This window comes from Hypanus sabinus, chromosome 1 (assembly GCF_030144855.1).
Source record: "Hypanus sabinus isolate sHypSab1 chromosome 1, sHypSab1.hap1, whole genome shotgun sequence".
Classification (NCBI taxonomy): domain Eukaryota; kingdom Metazoa; phylum Chordata; class Chondrichthyes; order Myliobatiformes; family Dasyatidae; genus Hypanus; species Hypanus sabinus.
In genome coordinates this window covers 89,929,092-89,946,956 of record NC_082706.1, presented here as the reverse complement: position 1 = coordinate 89,946,956, position 17,865 = coordinate 89,929,092, and the positions used below count along the sequence as shown (strand labels likewise).

General features: G+C 40.8%; 1 protein-coding gene across 1 annotated transcript in view; it reads left to right on the top strand.

Moving 5' to 3' along the window:
- The first annotated feature begins 959 nt into the window (after positions 1-959).
- LOC132395275 (regulator of G-protein signaling 22-like) overlaps positions 960-17,865 on the top strand; it is a 126,147-nt gene continuing 109,241 nt past the window's right edge. The window contains exons 1-2 of the mRNA XM_059971626.1: positions 960-1,373; positions 16,493-16,521. Of these exons, the coding sequence (XP_059827609.1) occupies positions 1,337-1,373; positions 16,493-16,521 (66 nt within the window). The 5' untranslated portion in view covers positions 960-1,336. The remainder of the gene's footprint in view (positions 1,374-16,492; positions 16,522-17,865) is intronic.

Here is a 17,865-nt window from a genome sequence, read left to right as displayed (position 1 = left end):
TTGTGAGATATTATAAACAGCCCACTTTTTTTTTTCCTTCTCTTTTGTTTGTTTTTTTTCTTTTATATTACTTATTAGCTATAGTTATTAGATTAGATTAGTTAGTTTTGCATTATATAAATTTTTTTTGTTTTTTTTCTTTCTTTTTTCTGTTTTTTTATATTATACATTATGAAATATTTAGATTTACTATGACCATACATATATCTTATGGCTTATGTCTTGGTAAACTCATTTATATTGTAACTATTATGTATGTTTTTTTTCATATGTAATGGAATGTGTATGTTGGTAATTTCTTTATCAATATATCATCTGTATTCTGTCCATATTATTAATATTAATAAAAAGATTTAGAAAGAAAGAAAGAAAGAAAAAGTTTGCCCACCCCTGGGTAAGGCAGATGAAATGAAGTTGTAGATTGCCTCTAGGAATTGGCTTATGGGGAGAAGGAAAGAGAATGGGGTTGAGAGGGATAATAAATCAACTATGATGGGATGGTGGAGCACACTCGATGGGCTGAATAGCCTAATTCTGCTTTTATGTCAAAGTTGTATTAATGTTTCAGAATTAATTAAGGAAATTGATAAAGTTACTTCTAAAACAAGATGTATCGAGTCTAAATCTGATTCAGAGAGGATTAATTAAGGAAATGGATGATAGCGTTACTGCTAAAACAAGATGTATCGGGTATAAATCTGATTCGGTAATGATTATGTAGATAATATAAATTTTCTTTCCCTTTCCCCTCACTCTTTAAACTGCAACGGCCTTCCTTAGCTCACGAATTGGGGTTGTGATTTGCTGCTTTGTGACGTTTGATTACTTGTTGGTGTTCTCAAATAAAGCGAAAGCAGTGTTGGAAAGATCAGCGGTGAGGGCCAAGGGAGCAACAGATGTTTAGCAGGGCTGGGCTACAGTTTAGGTTACGCGGCAGACACAGATCCCGCTGGCGGTCGCAGACATTGAAATTTGCCTGGTCATATAGATGTTAAGATTGTCAACCGAGGTTAGAGAGTTTTGGTATCCCGGTTAAAGAACGAAGATTGCGAGAGCATTTGTTTGTTTAGGGCGCGATTGAAGTTTCTCTGTCTACCTCCATAGCAACACAAATCGGCACAAAACTGCTGCTCCCATTGGGCGGGCTCAACATCACCCATTTGCCCATTTCCTGCTGAAAATTACAAAAGAAATTAATTGCAACGTGCGATACTCCTCAAGCAGAATTGAAAGCTGAAATTCTTCCTCTTCCAATTGCGTTCTCCTCCCTCGGGAACATTAACAATCGGTGCCGAGATCGCGGTAATCGAGTTTACACGGAACCCAGACGTTGCCGATGGAGCAAGAAAACGTCTCAGGCAAATTGAGCACAGGTAAGGTGATGGCAGGGAACAACACTCCTAAGGAATTAGATTTCTCAGTCCCACCGTTTGATCACCTGTCCCTTTTCACTTGAACTTCAGCGAAGAGTCTGATGTGCCAAATGAATGTTCAGCAAGTTTCCACTCAGTGGCCTCTGGTACCTGAAGTGGCCATTGAGCATATGTTCGTGATTTTCTGCTGCTGTAGTCCATCTACTTCAAGGTTCGACGTGTTGAACGTTCAGAGATGCTACGTATTCTCCACACCACTATTGTAATGCCTGGTTAATTGAGTTACTGTTCCTTCCAGTCAGCTTGAACCAATCGGGCCATTCTCCTCTGACCTCTCATTAACAGGGTGTTTTCGCCCACAGAATTGCCAGTCACTGGATTTTTATTTTGTTTTTCTCACCATTCTCTAAACTCTAGAGACTTTTGTGCTTGAAAATCCCAGGAGATTTCTACCATACTCAAACCACCTGTCAGGCACCAACAAAGTTAAAATCACTTTCATCCCCATTCTGATATTTGGTCTGAAAAAACAGCTGAACCTCTTGACCGTGTCTGCATGCTTTTATGCAATGAGTTGCTGCCACGTGATTGGCTGGTTAGATATTTACATTTAAAAGCAGGTGTACAGCTGTATCTAGTAAAGTGGCCACTGAGCGTAATTACTGATGTGTAACTTCAAGATGGGAAATATCATTAATTTCAATGGCGAATTTTTTTTAATGCTGTTTGCGATTTATCACAAGCTCTTTTATTCATTTGATACATTTTAAGAAAGTCAAAGATTTGACGATATATTTAGAATCACTGTAATTTAATTGTTTCCAATTACTGATTTCCCAATCCCACCCTCTAAGTGACCAGCAATGAATTTAGCTACTCTCTCCCTTTCAATGGAACTTTAGAAACTTTTACCATAAATTATTTTGTATTATTTGCTACTTTTTATTCTTTGCTAGTTCATAGCCATATTCTGTTTTCTTCATCATTCTTTGCCTGTTTCTAAAAAATATTCCAAATATTGCTTGCCTGCCATTAATCCTTACAACATTGTATTGTATGTCTTAAAAAAAAGTGGTGGATATGCCCCAGTCCGTCACAAGCAAAGCCCTCCCCATCAATGAGCACATTTACAAGGAATGCTGCTACAAGAAAGCAGTATCCATCATCAAGGACCCCCATAATCCAGGCCATGCTGTCTTCTCTCATCCACCACTAGGCATTTTAGGTCCCACACCACCAGGTTCAGGAAGCCTACAGCCCTATGACCATCAGGCTCCTGAACCAGAGTGGATAACTTCACTCAACTGAACATTCAATTAAACTCCACAACCTGTGGGCTCATTTTCAAGGACTCTATAACTCATGTTCTAGGTACTACTTATTTAATTTGTTTTGTATTTGCACACTTTGTCTTCTTTTGCATATTGGTTATTTGTCAGTCTTTGTAGTTTTCCATTGATTCTATTGTATTTTTTTGTTTTTCTGTGGATGTCCACGAGAAAATGAATCTCAGGGTAGTATTTGGTGACGTATATGTACTTCGATGATAAATTTGCTCTGAACTTTGAACTCCTTTCTATAGAACTGTAGGAACAACTTTTACCACGTATTTCTTGCTACTATTTATTATTTTCCAGTTTAAAGCCATATTCTATTTTCTTGGTTATTTTGCTTTATCATTCTTTGCATGAGTAGAGTCATAGAATACAGCAGCACAGAAACAGGCCCTACGGTCCATCTAGTCTGTGCCAAACATTTAATCTGCCTAGTTCTATCGACCTGTACCTGGACTATAGTGGCCCCATACCCTTTCATCCATGAACATATCTAAATTTCTCTTACATTTTGAAATCAACTCCACATCTACCATTTCTGCTGGCAGCTTGTTTTACATTCGTCACTTTGAGTGAAGAAGAACTCCCTCATGTTCCCCTCAAACTTTTCACCTTTCACCCTTAACCCATGACCTCCATTTGTAGTCTTGCCCAACAGTGGAAAAAGCCTGCTTGCATTCTATTCACCTTATCTATACTCTTCATGATTTGTTTACCTCATCAAATCTCTCCTCAGTCCCCTATGATCTAGGGAATAAAGTCCTAACCTATTCAACCTTTCCCCATAACTCAGGTCTTCAAGTCCTGGCAACATCCTTTTAGATATTCTCTGCACTCTTTCAATCTTATTTATATCTTAGACATCATCAATGTCTTGTACAATATTCCAACTCCTGTACTCAATACATTGATTTATGAAGTCCAATCTGCCAATAGCTTCCTTTATGACCCTATCTATCTGTGACACCATTTTTGAGGAATTATGGATCTGTATTTCCAGATCCTTCTGCTCTATTGCACTCCTGAGTGCCGTACTGTTCACATACCGAGCGACCTACCCTGCTTGGTCTTCCCAAAGTGCAACACCTCACACTTGTCTGAATTAAATTCCATCTGCCATTTTTCAGCCCATTTTTCCAGCTAGTCCATTTCCAGCTGCAAGCTTTGCTAATCTTCTTTGCTGTCAACTACACCCTCAATCTTGGTGTCATCCGCAAATTAGCTGATCCAGTTTACTACATTATCATCTAGATTGTTGATAGAGATGACAAACAACAGACCCAGCACCAATCTCTGCGACTCTCCACTAGTCACAGGCCTCCAGTCAGAGAAGCGACCATCTACAACCTCTCTCTGGCTTCTTCCTCGAAGCCAATGTCTAATCCAATTTACTACCTCACTGTGAATGCCAAGCAATTGAACTTTCTTGACCAACCTCCCATGTGGGGCCTTGTGAAAGTCTATGTAGGCAACATCTACTGCCTTACCTTCATCAACTTTCTTGATAACTTCCTCAAAAAACAGTATAAGACAGGCTAAACATGAGTTACCATGCAGAAAGCCATGTTGACTGTCCCTAATCAGTCCCTGTCTGTTCAAACACTTATATACTGTATCTGGTTCCTTAGAATACCTTCCAATAGCTTTCCCACTACTCATGTCAGGCTCACCGGCCTGTAATTTCCTGGCTTATTAATGGAGCCTTTCTTAAACAATGGAACACCATTATCTATTCTCTTATCCTTCAGCACCTCACCTGTAGCTAAGGATGCTTTAAATATTTCTGCTAAGGCCCCTGCAATTTCTGCACTTGCCTCCCTCAGGGTTCGAGCGAACACCTTGTCAGGCCCTGGGAAATATCCGCCTTAGTTTGCCTGCAAGACAACAAACACCTCCTTCACTGTAATCTGTATAAGATCATGACGTCACATCTTTAGATTCTGTGTCTGCCTCCTGAGTAAACACGGATGCAAACATTCCATTTAAAATCTCCCCCATCTCTTTGGCTCTCAGCATATCTTCCAGAGGACCAATTTTATCCCTTGCTATCCTTTTGCTCTTACTATATCTGTGGAAGCCCTTAGGATTCTCCTTCACCTTGTCTGCTAGAGCAGGCTCATTATTTTCTTTCAGCCCTCTTGATTTCTTTCTTAAGTGTTCTCTTGCATTTCTTATATTTCTCATGTACCTCATTTGTTCCTGCCTGCCTATACCAGCAAAGTACCTCCTTTCTTTTTCTTAAGCAGAGCCTCAATATTTCTCAAAAGCTAAGGTTCCATGTTATCCTTGCTTTTTATTCTGAACATACACAATCTGTACTCTCAAGCTGTCACTTTTAAGGGTCTCCCCCTTACCAAGTACACCTTTGCCAGAAAACAACCCGTCCCAATCCACACTTGCCAGATCCTTTCTGATATCATCAAAGTTGACCTGTCTCTAAATTGCCGTATATTCTGGAGTATGAGCCGACCCCCCCCCCACCCCATTTTCAGGGTTAAAAAAGTGACTTTTTCATGTTACCTTTTGTAGAGATTTTTGATTTAACTAGAAAAGATCACAAGATCTCTCATGCGGGTACTCAGCTTTGCCATATCGGGACCCTGGAAATTCTGTGAACCAGTACTTGCTAAGAAAACAGGCCTACACATTGTAGAGCATTATAGGCGAATTCTTAATAAATAAATCAGGGAGGGAGATTTTGGATTAGGTTTCCAATGGAAAAAAATCCTCTGAAATGTAACCCCCAGGAAACCATTTAGCACCCATCGTAATCTCTTTAAAACATAACACGGGATGGCGGGATCAGCACGTGCACTCAGTATTGAGTTTGAGACCACCATGTACAAAAGATTGAAACAAATGCGACATGATGCTGGCTTCAAGCTGAAGGTTGTTGATTTTGCTAAAGGAACGAATAATTCTGCAGCTGCTAAGAAGTTCAGTGTAAAAGTGAGAGAGAGTGGAGAAAGGCAGAGGACACGCTGAGGGAAATACCAAAGACGAAATGTGCAAACCTGGAGAAAACATACCAGTAGCCAGAACTGGAAGAAAAAGTTTTAGAGTGGGTGAATCACCAGTGATCGTCTGGATACATTGTTACCAGAGAAATGATTCAAGTCCAAGCATTGAGATGGGCTGAAAAACACCGTGAGGTCTGCGAAAATTTCAAAGCTATGTGGAGTTGGTGCACCCGATTTATGAATTGACGTGATCTTGTGTTGAGACAAAAAACAAAGATTGCTCAGAAAATTCCCGTGGGGTGTTCAAGAACTCTGCTGGATGGACTGGGTTGCTTGAAGTGGGTTAAAGAGGTGTGGCGTCGACGTCCCGAAAGTGCCAGGAAAGAAAAGTCGCTACTTGTCTGGGACATGTTCAAAGCGCACTTGTCAGATGAGGCAAAAGCAGCACTGAAAGCTGAAAATACGGACATTGCAGTCATCCCTGGTGGTTTGATGTCTGTGCTCCAGCCACCAGACGTGAGTTTAAACAAACCAAAGAATTCATGCGTTGACAGTGGAACAAATTTGACTCAAAAACAGCCAATAAATACGACCTGTCTTCCATGTGTTAGTTTTTCCAAAGTTGGCACCCTCTGTATAAGCCGACTCCCTAATTTTAGGACAAAAATTTAGGGCCAAATCCTCAGCTTATACACCTGATTCTCAATCTGAGGACCAGGCCCATCCTTTTCCATAATTACCTTGAAACTAATGGCGTTATGATCATTAGGTGCAAAATGTTCCCCTACAGAAACTTGTCACCTGCCCTGTCTCATTCCCTAATAAGAGATCTTCAGCACATTTGACAACCGCTTTCCCATCCAGCCCTTTTACAGTATGGGAGTCCCAGTCAATATACTGAAAGTTAAATTTGCCTGCTATCACAACCCTGTGTTTTTTTCGATAGTCTCTGATCTCTCTACAAATTTACAGCTCTAAATCCCGCTGGCTGATGGGTGGTCTATAATATAATCCCATTAACGTGGTCATACCTTTCTTATTCCTTAGTTCCACCCATGAAGCCTCACTACACGAGCTCTCCAGTCTGGCCTGACTCTGCACTGGCATGACATTTTCCCTGCCAAGTAACGCCACCCCTCCCCCTTTAATCCCTCCCACTCTATCATGTCTGGGACAATGAAACCTGGAACAATGTGTCCTGCCCCAGTTCTAAATAAAATCTAAATCTACCTGACTGCCATTAATCCTTGCAACATTGTACGTGTTCTTTCAGTCTTCAGTGGGGCCTTTCTCACTGGAATATACCTCTGATGATACTAATGAAGTATCTTCTTAAACGAGTATCACTGCTGACCCAATGTCTTTTCTCTTAAACATATTGCCAGTCCATTTTGTCAACTCTGTCTGCATTCTTCCTCTAATGCCTATGCCTCTCATTTACAAGTGTCATTAGCTGTGTGACTTTGCTCCTAAAACTCTGCCATGTACTGTAGTTAGAATCTTTTCTCTCCTTGACTTCAGTCATAGATTTTCTTTTCCCTTTTGCTCACTTCTATGAGCTTCATTCAGCCAAATTATAATCATGTTTAGAGCCTTCTGCTTCTTCAAAGCCAACTGTGGAATGTAGCTATGTTCTGTAATTTAACACAAAGTCTTTCTCCCCCAACCCTCTACCTTCCCCATCACCTGGTTTCACTTATAACCATATAACAATCACAGCACGGAAACAGGCCATCTCGGCCCTCCTAGTCCGTGCCGAACTCTTAATCTCACCTAGTCCCACCTACCCACACTCAGCCCATAACCCTCCACTCCTTTCCTGTCCATATACCTATCCAATTTTACCTTAAATGACACAACTGAACTGGCCTCTACTACTTCTACAGGAAGCTCATTCCACACAGCTATCACTCTCTGAGTAAAGAAATACCCCCTCGTGTTTCCCTTAAACTTCTGCCCCCTAACTCTCAAATCATGTCCTCTCGTTTGAATCTCCCCTACTCTCAATGGAAACAGCCTATTCACGTCAACTCTATCTATCCCTCTCAAAATTTTAAATACCTCGATCAAATCCCCCCTCAACCTTCTACGCTCCAATGAATAGAGACCTAACTTGTTCAACCTTTCTCTGTAACTTAAGTGCTGAAACCCAGGTAACATCCTAGTAAATCGTCTCTGCACTCTCTCTAATTTATTGATATCTTTCCTATAATTCGGTGACCAGAACTGCACACAATATTCCAAATTTGGCCTTACCAATGCCTTGTACAATTTTAACATTACATCACAACTTCTGTACTCAATGCTTTGATTTATAAAGGCCAGCATTCCAAAAGCCTTCTTCACCACCCTATCTACATGAGACTCCACCTTCAGGGAACTATGCACTGTTATTCCTAGATCTCTCTGTTCCTCTGCATTCCTCAATGCCCTACCATTTACCCTGTATGTTCTATTTGGATTATTCCAGCCAAAATGTAGAACCTCACACTTCTCAGCATTAAACTCCATCTGCCAACGTTCAGCCCATTCTTCTAACTGGCATAAATCTCCCTGCAAGCTTTGAAAACCCACCTCATTATCCACAACACCTCCTACCTTAGTATCATCGGTATACTTACTAATCCAATTTACCACCCCATCATCCAGATCATTTATGTATATTACAAACAACATTGGGCCCAAAACAGATCCCTGAGGCACCCCGCTAGTCACCGGCCTCCATCCCGATAAACAATTATCCACCACTACTCTCTGGCATCTCCCATCTAGCCGCTGTTGAATCCATTTTATTACTCCAGCATTAATACCTAACGACTGAACCTTCTTAACTAACCTTCCATGTGGAACTTTGTCAAAGGCTTTGCTGAAGTCCATATAGACTACATCCACTGCCTTACCCTCGTCAACATTCCTCGTAACTTCTTCAAAAAATTCAATTAAGTTTGTCAAACACGCACAAATCCATGCTGGCTACTCCTAATCAGATCCTGTCTCTCCAGATAATTATTAATACTATCTCTAAGAATACTTTCCATTAATTTACCCACCACTGATGTCAAACTGACAGGTCTATAAATGCTAGGCTTACTTCTAGAACCCTTTTTAAACAATGGAACCACATGAGCAATACGCCAATCCCCGTTTCTAATGACAACTTAAAGATCTCCGTCAGAGCTCCTGCTATTTCTACACAAACTTCCCTCAAGGTCCTGGGGAATATCCTGTCAGGACCCGGCGATTTATCCACTTTTAAATTTCTTAAAAGCGCCAGTACTTCCACCTCTTTAATTGTCATAGGTTCCATAACTTCCTTACTTGTTTCCCACACCTTACTCAATTCAATATCCTTCTCCTTAGTGAATACCGAAGAGAAGAAATCGTTCAAAATCTCTCCCATCTCCCTCGGATCCACACTTAGCTGACCACTCTGATTCTCTAAGGGGCCAATTTTATCCCTCACTATCCTCTTGCTTTTAATATAACTGTAGAAACCTTTCGGATTTACTTTCACCTTAATTGCCAAACCAACCTCGTATCTTCTTCTAGCTTTTCTAATCTCTTTCTTAAGATTCCTTTTACATTCTTTATATTCCTCGAGCAATTCCTTTACTCCATGCTGCCTATATCTATTGTAGACATCCCTCTTTTTCCAAACCAAATTTCTAATATCCCTTGAAAACCATGGTGCTTTCAAACCTTTAACCTTTCCTTTCAACCTAACAGGAACATAAAGATTCCCTCATAATTTCACCCTTAAATGACCTCCATTTCTCTGTTACATCCTTCCCATAAAACAACTTGTCCCAATCCACTCTCGCTAAATCCCTTCGCATCTCCTCAAAGTTAGCCTTTCTCCAATCAAAAATCTCAACTCTAGGTCCTGTCCTGTCCTGTCCTTCTCCATAATTATATTGAAGCTAATGCTATTGTGATCACTGGACCCAAAGTGCTCCCCAACACATACATCTGTCAGCTGACCTATCGCATTCCCTAACAGGAGATCCAACACTGCCCCATCTCTAGTCGGTACTTCTATGTATTGTTGCAAAAAACTATCCTGCGCACATTTCACAAACTCTAAACCATCCAGCCCTTTTACAGAATGAGCTTCCCAGTCTACATGTGGGAAATTAAAATCTCCCACAATCACCACCTTGTGTTTACTACAAATATCTGCTATCTCCTTACACATTTGGTCTTCCAACTCACACTCCCCATTAGGTGGCCTATAATACACTCCTATCAGTGTTACTACACCTTTCCCATTCCTCAATTCCACCCAAATAGCCTCCCTAGAGGAGCTCTCTAATCTATCCTTCCAAATCACCGCCATAAGATTTTCTCGGACAAGCAATGCAACACCTCCTCCTCTGGCCCCTCCTACTCTATCACACCTGAAGCAACTAAATCCAGGAATATTTAGTTGCCAATCACACCCTTCCTGCAACCATGTTTCACTAATAGCTACAACATCATAATTCCAGGTATCAATCCACGCTTTAGGCTCATCCACCTTTCTTACAATGCTGCCAGCTGCCAGCTTGTACTCCCTCCCCCTTCTTATTCTGGCTTCTTCCCACTTCCTTTCCAGCCTTAATGAAGGGTCTTGGCATAAACACCGACTGTTAATTCTCCTCCTTAGTTGCTGCCTGACCTGTTAAGTTCCTCCGACATTTTGTGTGTGTTACTCTACATTTACAGCATCTGCAGGATCTCTTGTGTTTATGATTTGATTTCTTTGTGTTAGTCTTGAACACTTTTGCAATATTCCTTTCTTCAGTGCTTTGACAAGTCTCACTGATCTCTGTGATAAACTAAATGTGTGCTAAATATTGTATTTCATAAAGCCCTCAACACAGAAGTGAGAACTTTTATCGTCATCCACGTTCAGATGAACAAATGAATTTCATAGATAAAGTCTTATCAGTATTGACTCCTCCAAACTCAAAATAAATCAACTCTGCCCATCAGTAGCTCTAATTGTTGACTGGCATGGCTCACTACACATTTCATCGAGTCCAAAGTCACCAATACTTTGCATGACTATGATTTCAAGTTCAAATATCAACTTCAAGTGATTTTAAATTTATGCTTTTAAGTTTGGCTCTTTGGGGCGGTAGCAGTTAGAATGATGCTATTACAGCTCAGGGCGTTGGAATTTGGGCTACAATCCTGACATCGTCTGTTAGGAGGCTGTATGTCTTCCCCTGTGTGTGTTTTATCCAGGTGCTCTGATTTCCTCCCAAAGTCCAAAGACACACCAGCTAATGGGTTAATTGGTCATTTTAAATTGTTCTGTGACTAGGGTAAGTTTAAATCTGGAGTTGTTGGTGGTGTGGTGGAACAGAGGGATCTGAGGATACCTTGAAAGTGGCATCACAGGTAGACAGGGTCATAAAGGAAGCTTTTGGCAGATTGGCCTTCATAAATCAAAGTACTGAGTACAGGAATTGGGATGTTATATTGTAATTCTGGTCATCTATCTACGGGAAAGTTATCAATAAGGTTGAAAGAATACAGAGAAAATGTGCAAGATATTGGTAGGACTTGAGGAACCGAGTTACACGGAAAGATTGAATAAGACCAAAAGACATAGGAGCAAAATTTGGCCACTTGGCCCAATGTGTCCTGCTCTGCCATTCCACCATGGCTGATTTATTATCCTTCTCAATCCCTTTAACGCCCTAACTAACCAAAATCATATTTACCTCTGCTTTAAATAAACTGAATGACTTGGCTTCCACAGCTGTCCGTGGCAATGAATTCCACAGATTCACCACCGTCTGGCTAAAGAAATTCTTCCTCACCTCTGTTCTAAATGCATGTCCCTCTATTCTGAGGCTGTGCCCTCTGGTCCTAGACTCACCCACTATAGGAAACATCCTCTCCACATCCACTCTATCTATGCCTTTTGATATTCAAGAGGTTTTAATGAGATCCCCCCCCCCAATTCTTCTAAATGCCAATGAGTACAGTCCCAGAGCTATCAAACACTCCTCATATGTTAACCCAATCACAAACAAGACAAAATCTGTAGATGCTGGAAATCCAAGTGACACACACAAACTGCTGGAGGAACTCAGCAGGCCAGGCAGCATCTACGGAAAAGAGTACTGTCAACGTTTCAGGCCGAGACCTTTCTGCCAAAGGGTCTTGGCCTGAAAAATCAACAGTACTCTGTTGCATAGATGCTGCCTGGCCTGCTGTGTGTGTTTCTTATACATTAACCCATTTATTCTGGGAGTCAATCTCGTGAAGCTGCCAGGACCATCTCTAATGTCAGCAATTCTTTTCTTCATTAAGAGGCCTAAAACTGCTCATAGTCTGACCAATGATTGTAAAGCCTCAGCATCATATCCTTGCTCTTATATTCTAGTCCTCTGGAAATGGACTCAACCTTCATTAACCTTTAGGGAATCCCACACATGCACTCCCAAGTCTCTTTGCACTTCTGATTTTTGATATTTCTCCCCATTTAGAAAATAGTCTATACCATTACTCTTTCTACCAAAATGCATGACCATACACTTCCCTACATAATATTCCATCTGCCACTTCTTTGCCATTTTCCCAATTTATCCAAGTCCTTCTGCCGTCTCCCTGTTTCCTCAACACTACCTGTTCCTCCACCTATCTTCATATTGTCTGTAAACTGAGCTACAAAGCCATTGATTCCATCAACCAAATAGTTGACATACAACGTGAAAATAAGTGGTCCCAATTGCAAATCACCAATTGTCACCAGCAGCCAACCAGAATAGGCCCCCTTTATTCTGACTCTCTATGTCCTGCCGATCAGCCAACCTTCTCTCCATGCTAGTATTTTTCCTGTAATACCATGGATTCCTATCTTGTTAAGCAGCCTCATGTGGGGCACCTTATCAAAGGCTTTCTAAAAATCGAAGTAAACAACATCTACTGACTGTTATAGACTTTGTCTATTATGCCCGTTATTTTCTCAAATAATTCCAACAGATTTGTCAGGCAAGATTTCCCCTTAAGGCCTACTTTATCATGTGCCTCTGAATACCCCGAAACCTCATCCTTAATAACGGACACCAACATCTTCCCAATCACTGAAGTCAGGCTAACTGGCCTATAGTTTCCCTTCTTCTGCATTCCCCACTTCTTAATGAGTGGAGTAACATTTACAATTTTCCCGTTCTCTGGCATTACAAGGATTACTCCTTCGTGATAATGATCAGTTAGGAACAGAAATAATCTGTATTCACTGAGAAATACCCTTAATATCTCAACAAAAAACTGCATGAAGTTACACAACCAAATATGTGCACACCTTGTAAGTTTCCCTGACCTTCCATGAACAGTCAAAGAATAGAAAAGGTTATACCCGGGAAAGGGGTCAATGCTCCAATGTGGAGTTCTCTGTATCTGCGATCGTTGATCTCTGGAGAGTTGTACCTGCCTCACATTCGAAGCCTCTCCTTTCCTTATCTGTTCAAATGGTGCATTTCAGTCTTGATGGCTCAAGGTCATCTGACCTGTGTCACCTTCCTATTGGCTCTGGTCCAATCCAGCACCCATTTATTACTGGTAATTTATGGCACTTTGTTCTAAATCAGTTACCAAACCAGTAACTGCTTTGAATCCCAAAAGTCTGTGTCACTCAATACTTCATTTTCCTTACCAGTATATGTCATAATAACTTGTGTACATTTAGTCCATTGATGGATTACCTCCCTTGCCTCCTCTACAACTCATGTCTAGTCTGCAGTCAAGTGAGGAATCAGTGGTAAATTGGTAACAACATATTGATCCATATCACTGTTGGATTGTGAGGTTCTCCTTCGTTACCATGTCCACTGTTAACTGAGGCAACTTTTGTCCTCCAATAGTCCGATTTGAAGTCACACTCCCAATGGTGACATTATAACTTTCCAAAGGACACGGTTTCCATCTCTTGGTATAACTTGTAGCTACTGTTGCTATATAATATATCTAACCCACCAGTGCATATTGCATGAAAGACTGATCGATTATTCACTTGCAAAATAGAGAACAAAATAATTTTCTTAAGTACTGAAACCACAATTCGTAACTTTATGCCTTGTTATTTCTTTTGGACAAGACCAGGGGTCTCCCCCTTGATGACTCCCTGTAAACTTTGGTGCTAGTGGTCTCCCAGAGAGACTACCTCTGGATAAAGGTCGATCCCTTTCCCAGTACCATTCATAACAATAGAAAGTGTTGGTGGGTTACTGAAGGATATCAAAGTCTTCTCATGATATTTGTCCACATTGTGAATCCTTTTCAAAGGGTAGGTTAACTGCACCAATATAAGACCTTCATTTACCATCATCGCAGGTACCCAGTAATCTATTGGTTAGAGTAAGACTTTGAAAGTGACACGAGGGTCCGTTTTCTCCAACCCATTCTTTCATCAAGTATCAAACTGGTTTGATACCCAGATTGGTACTTGATGTGCATTAAGTTGTAATGAATTTGTGCCAATCATGGCAAGCATCCAACTAGCATATGTAGCACAGATCTCTTTCTTATGTGTTTCTTTGTAATGTCCATGCTATCAGATTCATTGTATCTTTAAAAGGCTTCAGGAATTTAAGTGCATCCAGAGTTGCCTAGATGCACACTGACCAATTTGATTAGTCTGTATCTGACCATGATAATTTTCTCCAGTAATATCCTACATGTTTTTGCTGAAGGGACTGTATCCGTTTTGCTAATTCTACTATGTATCTGAGGTATTGACCATGGCTACCCCTGAGGCAGAACTTGCTCCCATTAATCCCAATAGCCCTCCCATCCTTCGATTTTTGACTAGTTTAAACTCATTTCTACTTAGATGAGTAAATAACTGTCTCATTGAAGCACCATTAAGGCACCATTATTTCATTTAGATTAAAATATACCTGCATGTGCTGGTGTCCTGGTACCAAAGTGAAAAATTCCCCTGTATAGACCATAAGACCACACGACACAGGAGCAGAATAAGGTCAGTTGGTCCATTGAGCCTACTCCACCAATCAATCATGGCTGATCCTTTTTTCCCCTCCTCAGCCCCACTCCCTGGCCTTCTCCCTGTAAACTTTGATGCCATGTCCAATCAAGAACCTATTGAGCTCTGCATTAAATACACCCAATGACCTGGCCTCCACAACTGTCTGGGGTAATAAATTCCACTAATTCACCACCCACTGGACAAGACCAGAGACAAACTACCTCTGGCTAAAGAAATTTCTGTGTATCTCTGTTTTAAATGGATGCCCCTCTATCCTGAGTCTATGCCATTTTGTCCTAGATTCCACCTCCATGGGAAACATCCTTTCCACATCTACTCTGTCTAGGTCTTTCAACATTTGAAAGGTTTCAATGAGACGCAGCCCCTCCCCCACTCCTTCTAAATTCCGGTGAGTACAGACCCAGAGCCATCAAACGTTCCTTGTATGAAAACACTTTAATTCCTGGAATTATCCTTGTGAACCTCCTCTGAACCCTCTCCAATGTCAGAACATCTTTTCTTAGATGAGGAGCCCAAAATTTTTCACATACTCAAGGTGAGGCCTTACCAGTGCCTTATAAAGCCTCAGCATCACAGCCCTGCTCTTACATTCTAGACCTCTTGAAATGAATGCTAACATTGCATTTGCCTTCCTCACAACTGACTCTACCAGCAAATTAACCTTTAAGGTGTTCTGCACAAGGACTCCCAAGTCCCTCTGCATCTCAGACTTTTAGATTTTCTCCCCATTTAGAAAATAATCCGCACATTTATTTCTTCTACCGAAGTGCATGACCATGCATTTTCCAACATTGTATTTCACTTGCCACTTTCTTGGCCATTCTCCTAATCTGTCTAAGCCCTTCTGCAACCTTTCTGTTTCCTCAACACTATCTGCCCCTCCTCCAGTCTTTGTATCATCTGAAAACTTGGCAACAAGGCCATCTATTCCATCATCTAATTATTGATATACAGCATAGAAAGAAGCGGTCCCAACACTGACCACTGCGGAACACTACTAGTCACTGTCAGCCAATCAGAAAAGAATACTTTTATGCCCACTCACTGCCTCCTACCAATCAGCCAGTGCTCTAACCATGTTAGTAACTTTCCTGTAATACCATGGGCTCTTAACTTGCTAAGCAGCCTCATGTGTAGCACCTTGTCAAAGGCCTTCTGAAAATCCGAATATACAACATCCACTGCATCCCTTTTGTCTATTCTACTTGTAATCTCCTCAAAGAATTCCAACAAGTTTGTCAGGCAAGATTTTCCCTGAAGGAAACCATGCTGACTTTGTCCTATCTTGTCCTGTGTCACAAAGTTCTCCATAATCTCATCCTTAACAATTGACTCCAACATCTTCCCAACCACTGAGGTCAGGCTAACTGGTTGATAATTTCTTTTCTGTTGCCTTACTCCTTTCTTAAAGAGTGGAGTGAATTTGCAGTTTTCCAGTCCTCTGGCACCTTGCCAGAGTCCAATAATTTTTGAAGATCATTACTAACACCTCCACAATCTCTGCAGCTACCTCTTTCAGAACCCTAGGGTGCAGTTCATCTAGTCCAGGTGACTTGTGTACCTTTAGTTCTTTCAGCTTTTTGGGCACCTACTCCTTTGTAACAGTAACCGTACCCACTTCTCTTCCTTCATTCACTACAACATCAGGCATACTGCTTGTGTCTTCCACAGTGAAAGTTGATGCAAAGTACTCATTTAGATCATCTGCCAACTCCTTGTCCCCTGTTCTATCGGAAGTTTACAAATTGAATTTAGTCTGGTTGATTTGAAATGATCTAGTTGGTTTATGCTCCCCTAACTTTGGAATATTTTGTTTTTCAGAGCCTCCTAATATAACACTGGATGACTTTGTAAGTATATCAAAAAGGGGTGAATTATGTGTAAGGGTGTTTTTTTTTCCTTTGAAGGAATGTCTCCAAGCAAGGATCAAGAATCATCTTTATTCACCATACAGATTTATATGTCATAGGAATTTTCTGTGGTATTTTGACATGTAACAAAAAAAAGTACATTCAACAATTATAAAGAATTATTTGAAAATATATCTAGAAGCAGAAGTACAGATGTGGAATAAAATGTGCATAAGTACATAAACAACAACATGTATTTACAATGTAAACAGCATTATAAATAACTGATTTAAGGTGTTTACAGTGAAATTTAGTGATGGGGATAATAGAGGGGGTGGGGGGGGGGCTAACTAGAATGGTTAATCAGATTAACTATCTGCAGCCAAAAACTTTTAAGATGGTATGAAAACGGCAGCCAGAACATCAAACTTCAAACCCCCAACCCCCTTCCTCACAATAAAATCTAACATATAGCTCACAAGGAGAAAAAACAGCAACAATGACATCAAACCTCCAGCCCCCTCTCTTACACACAAAAAAACTAACTGATCGCCCACCCAGAAAAACACCAACAAGAACATCAGACCCCAAATCCCCAATCTCCCCCACACAAAAGAAACTAACATATCGCAAAACTACTATATTAAAATAATACTAATATATTAAACTAATATGATGGCAGTATAGAATTGTACATCCTTTGAATTTGTCCCTAGGGCTAGGGTTCCCAACCTTTCTTATGCCATGGACCCCAGGTTGGGAACCCCTGCCCCAGAAGGACCCCTGGACCTATAAAGAGGCCATCAAAATAATTTGTTTCTTTCCACTAGAGTTACTGTAGCAAAATACTTTCATTGTAAAACTCATTCCTTTCTTGTAAAGTACTTTGTGGAAGTTTTATAGTATTCAGTGTAAAATAAAACTCTACACGGCATGAAAATGCTTGTCAAGACAAAGATGGCGATATACAGGGTAAGTGGCTCAATCTGTTTGGAAGTTGCTTTCTTAGATTTATGAAGCATTCCAAACGTTGTAGAAGTGAAAAAATAAATAGGTCGCCCAAGGCAAATGATGTTTAGCAAAAAGGACGAAAAGAGGTGACTTTTAAAAAAATTGAGATACAGCACTGAATAGGCTCTTGTGGTACTTTGAGCCACGGTGTCCAGCTATCCCCCGATTTAACCCTAGCCTAATCAGTTTACAATGACCAATTAACCTACCAACTGGTCTTTGGACTGTGGGAGGAAACTGGAACACCTGGAGGTCATGGGGAAAACATACAAACTCCTTACAGGCAGCAAAGTAATCTGTACCCGGGTGGCCTGAACTGTAAAGTGCTGTGCT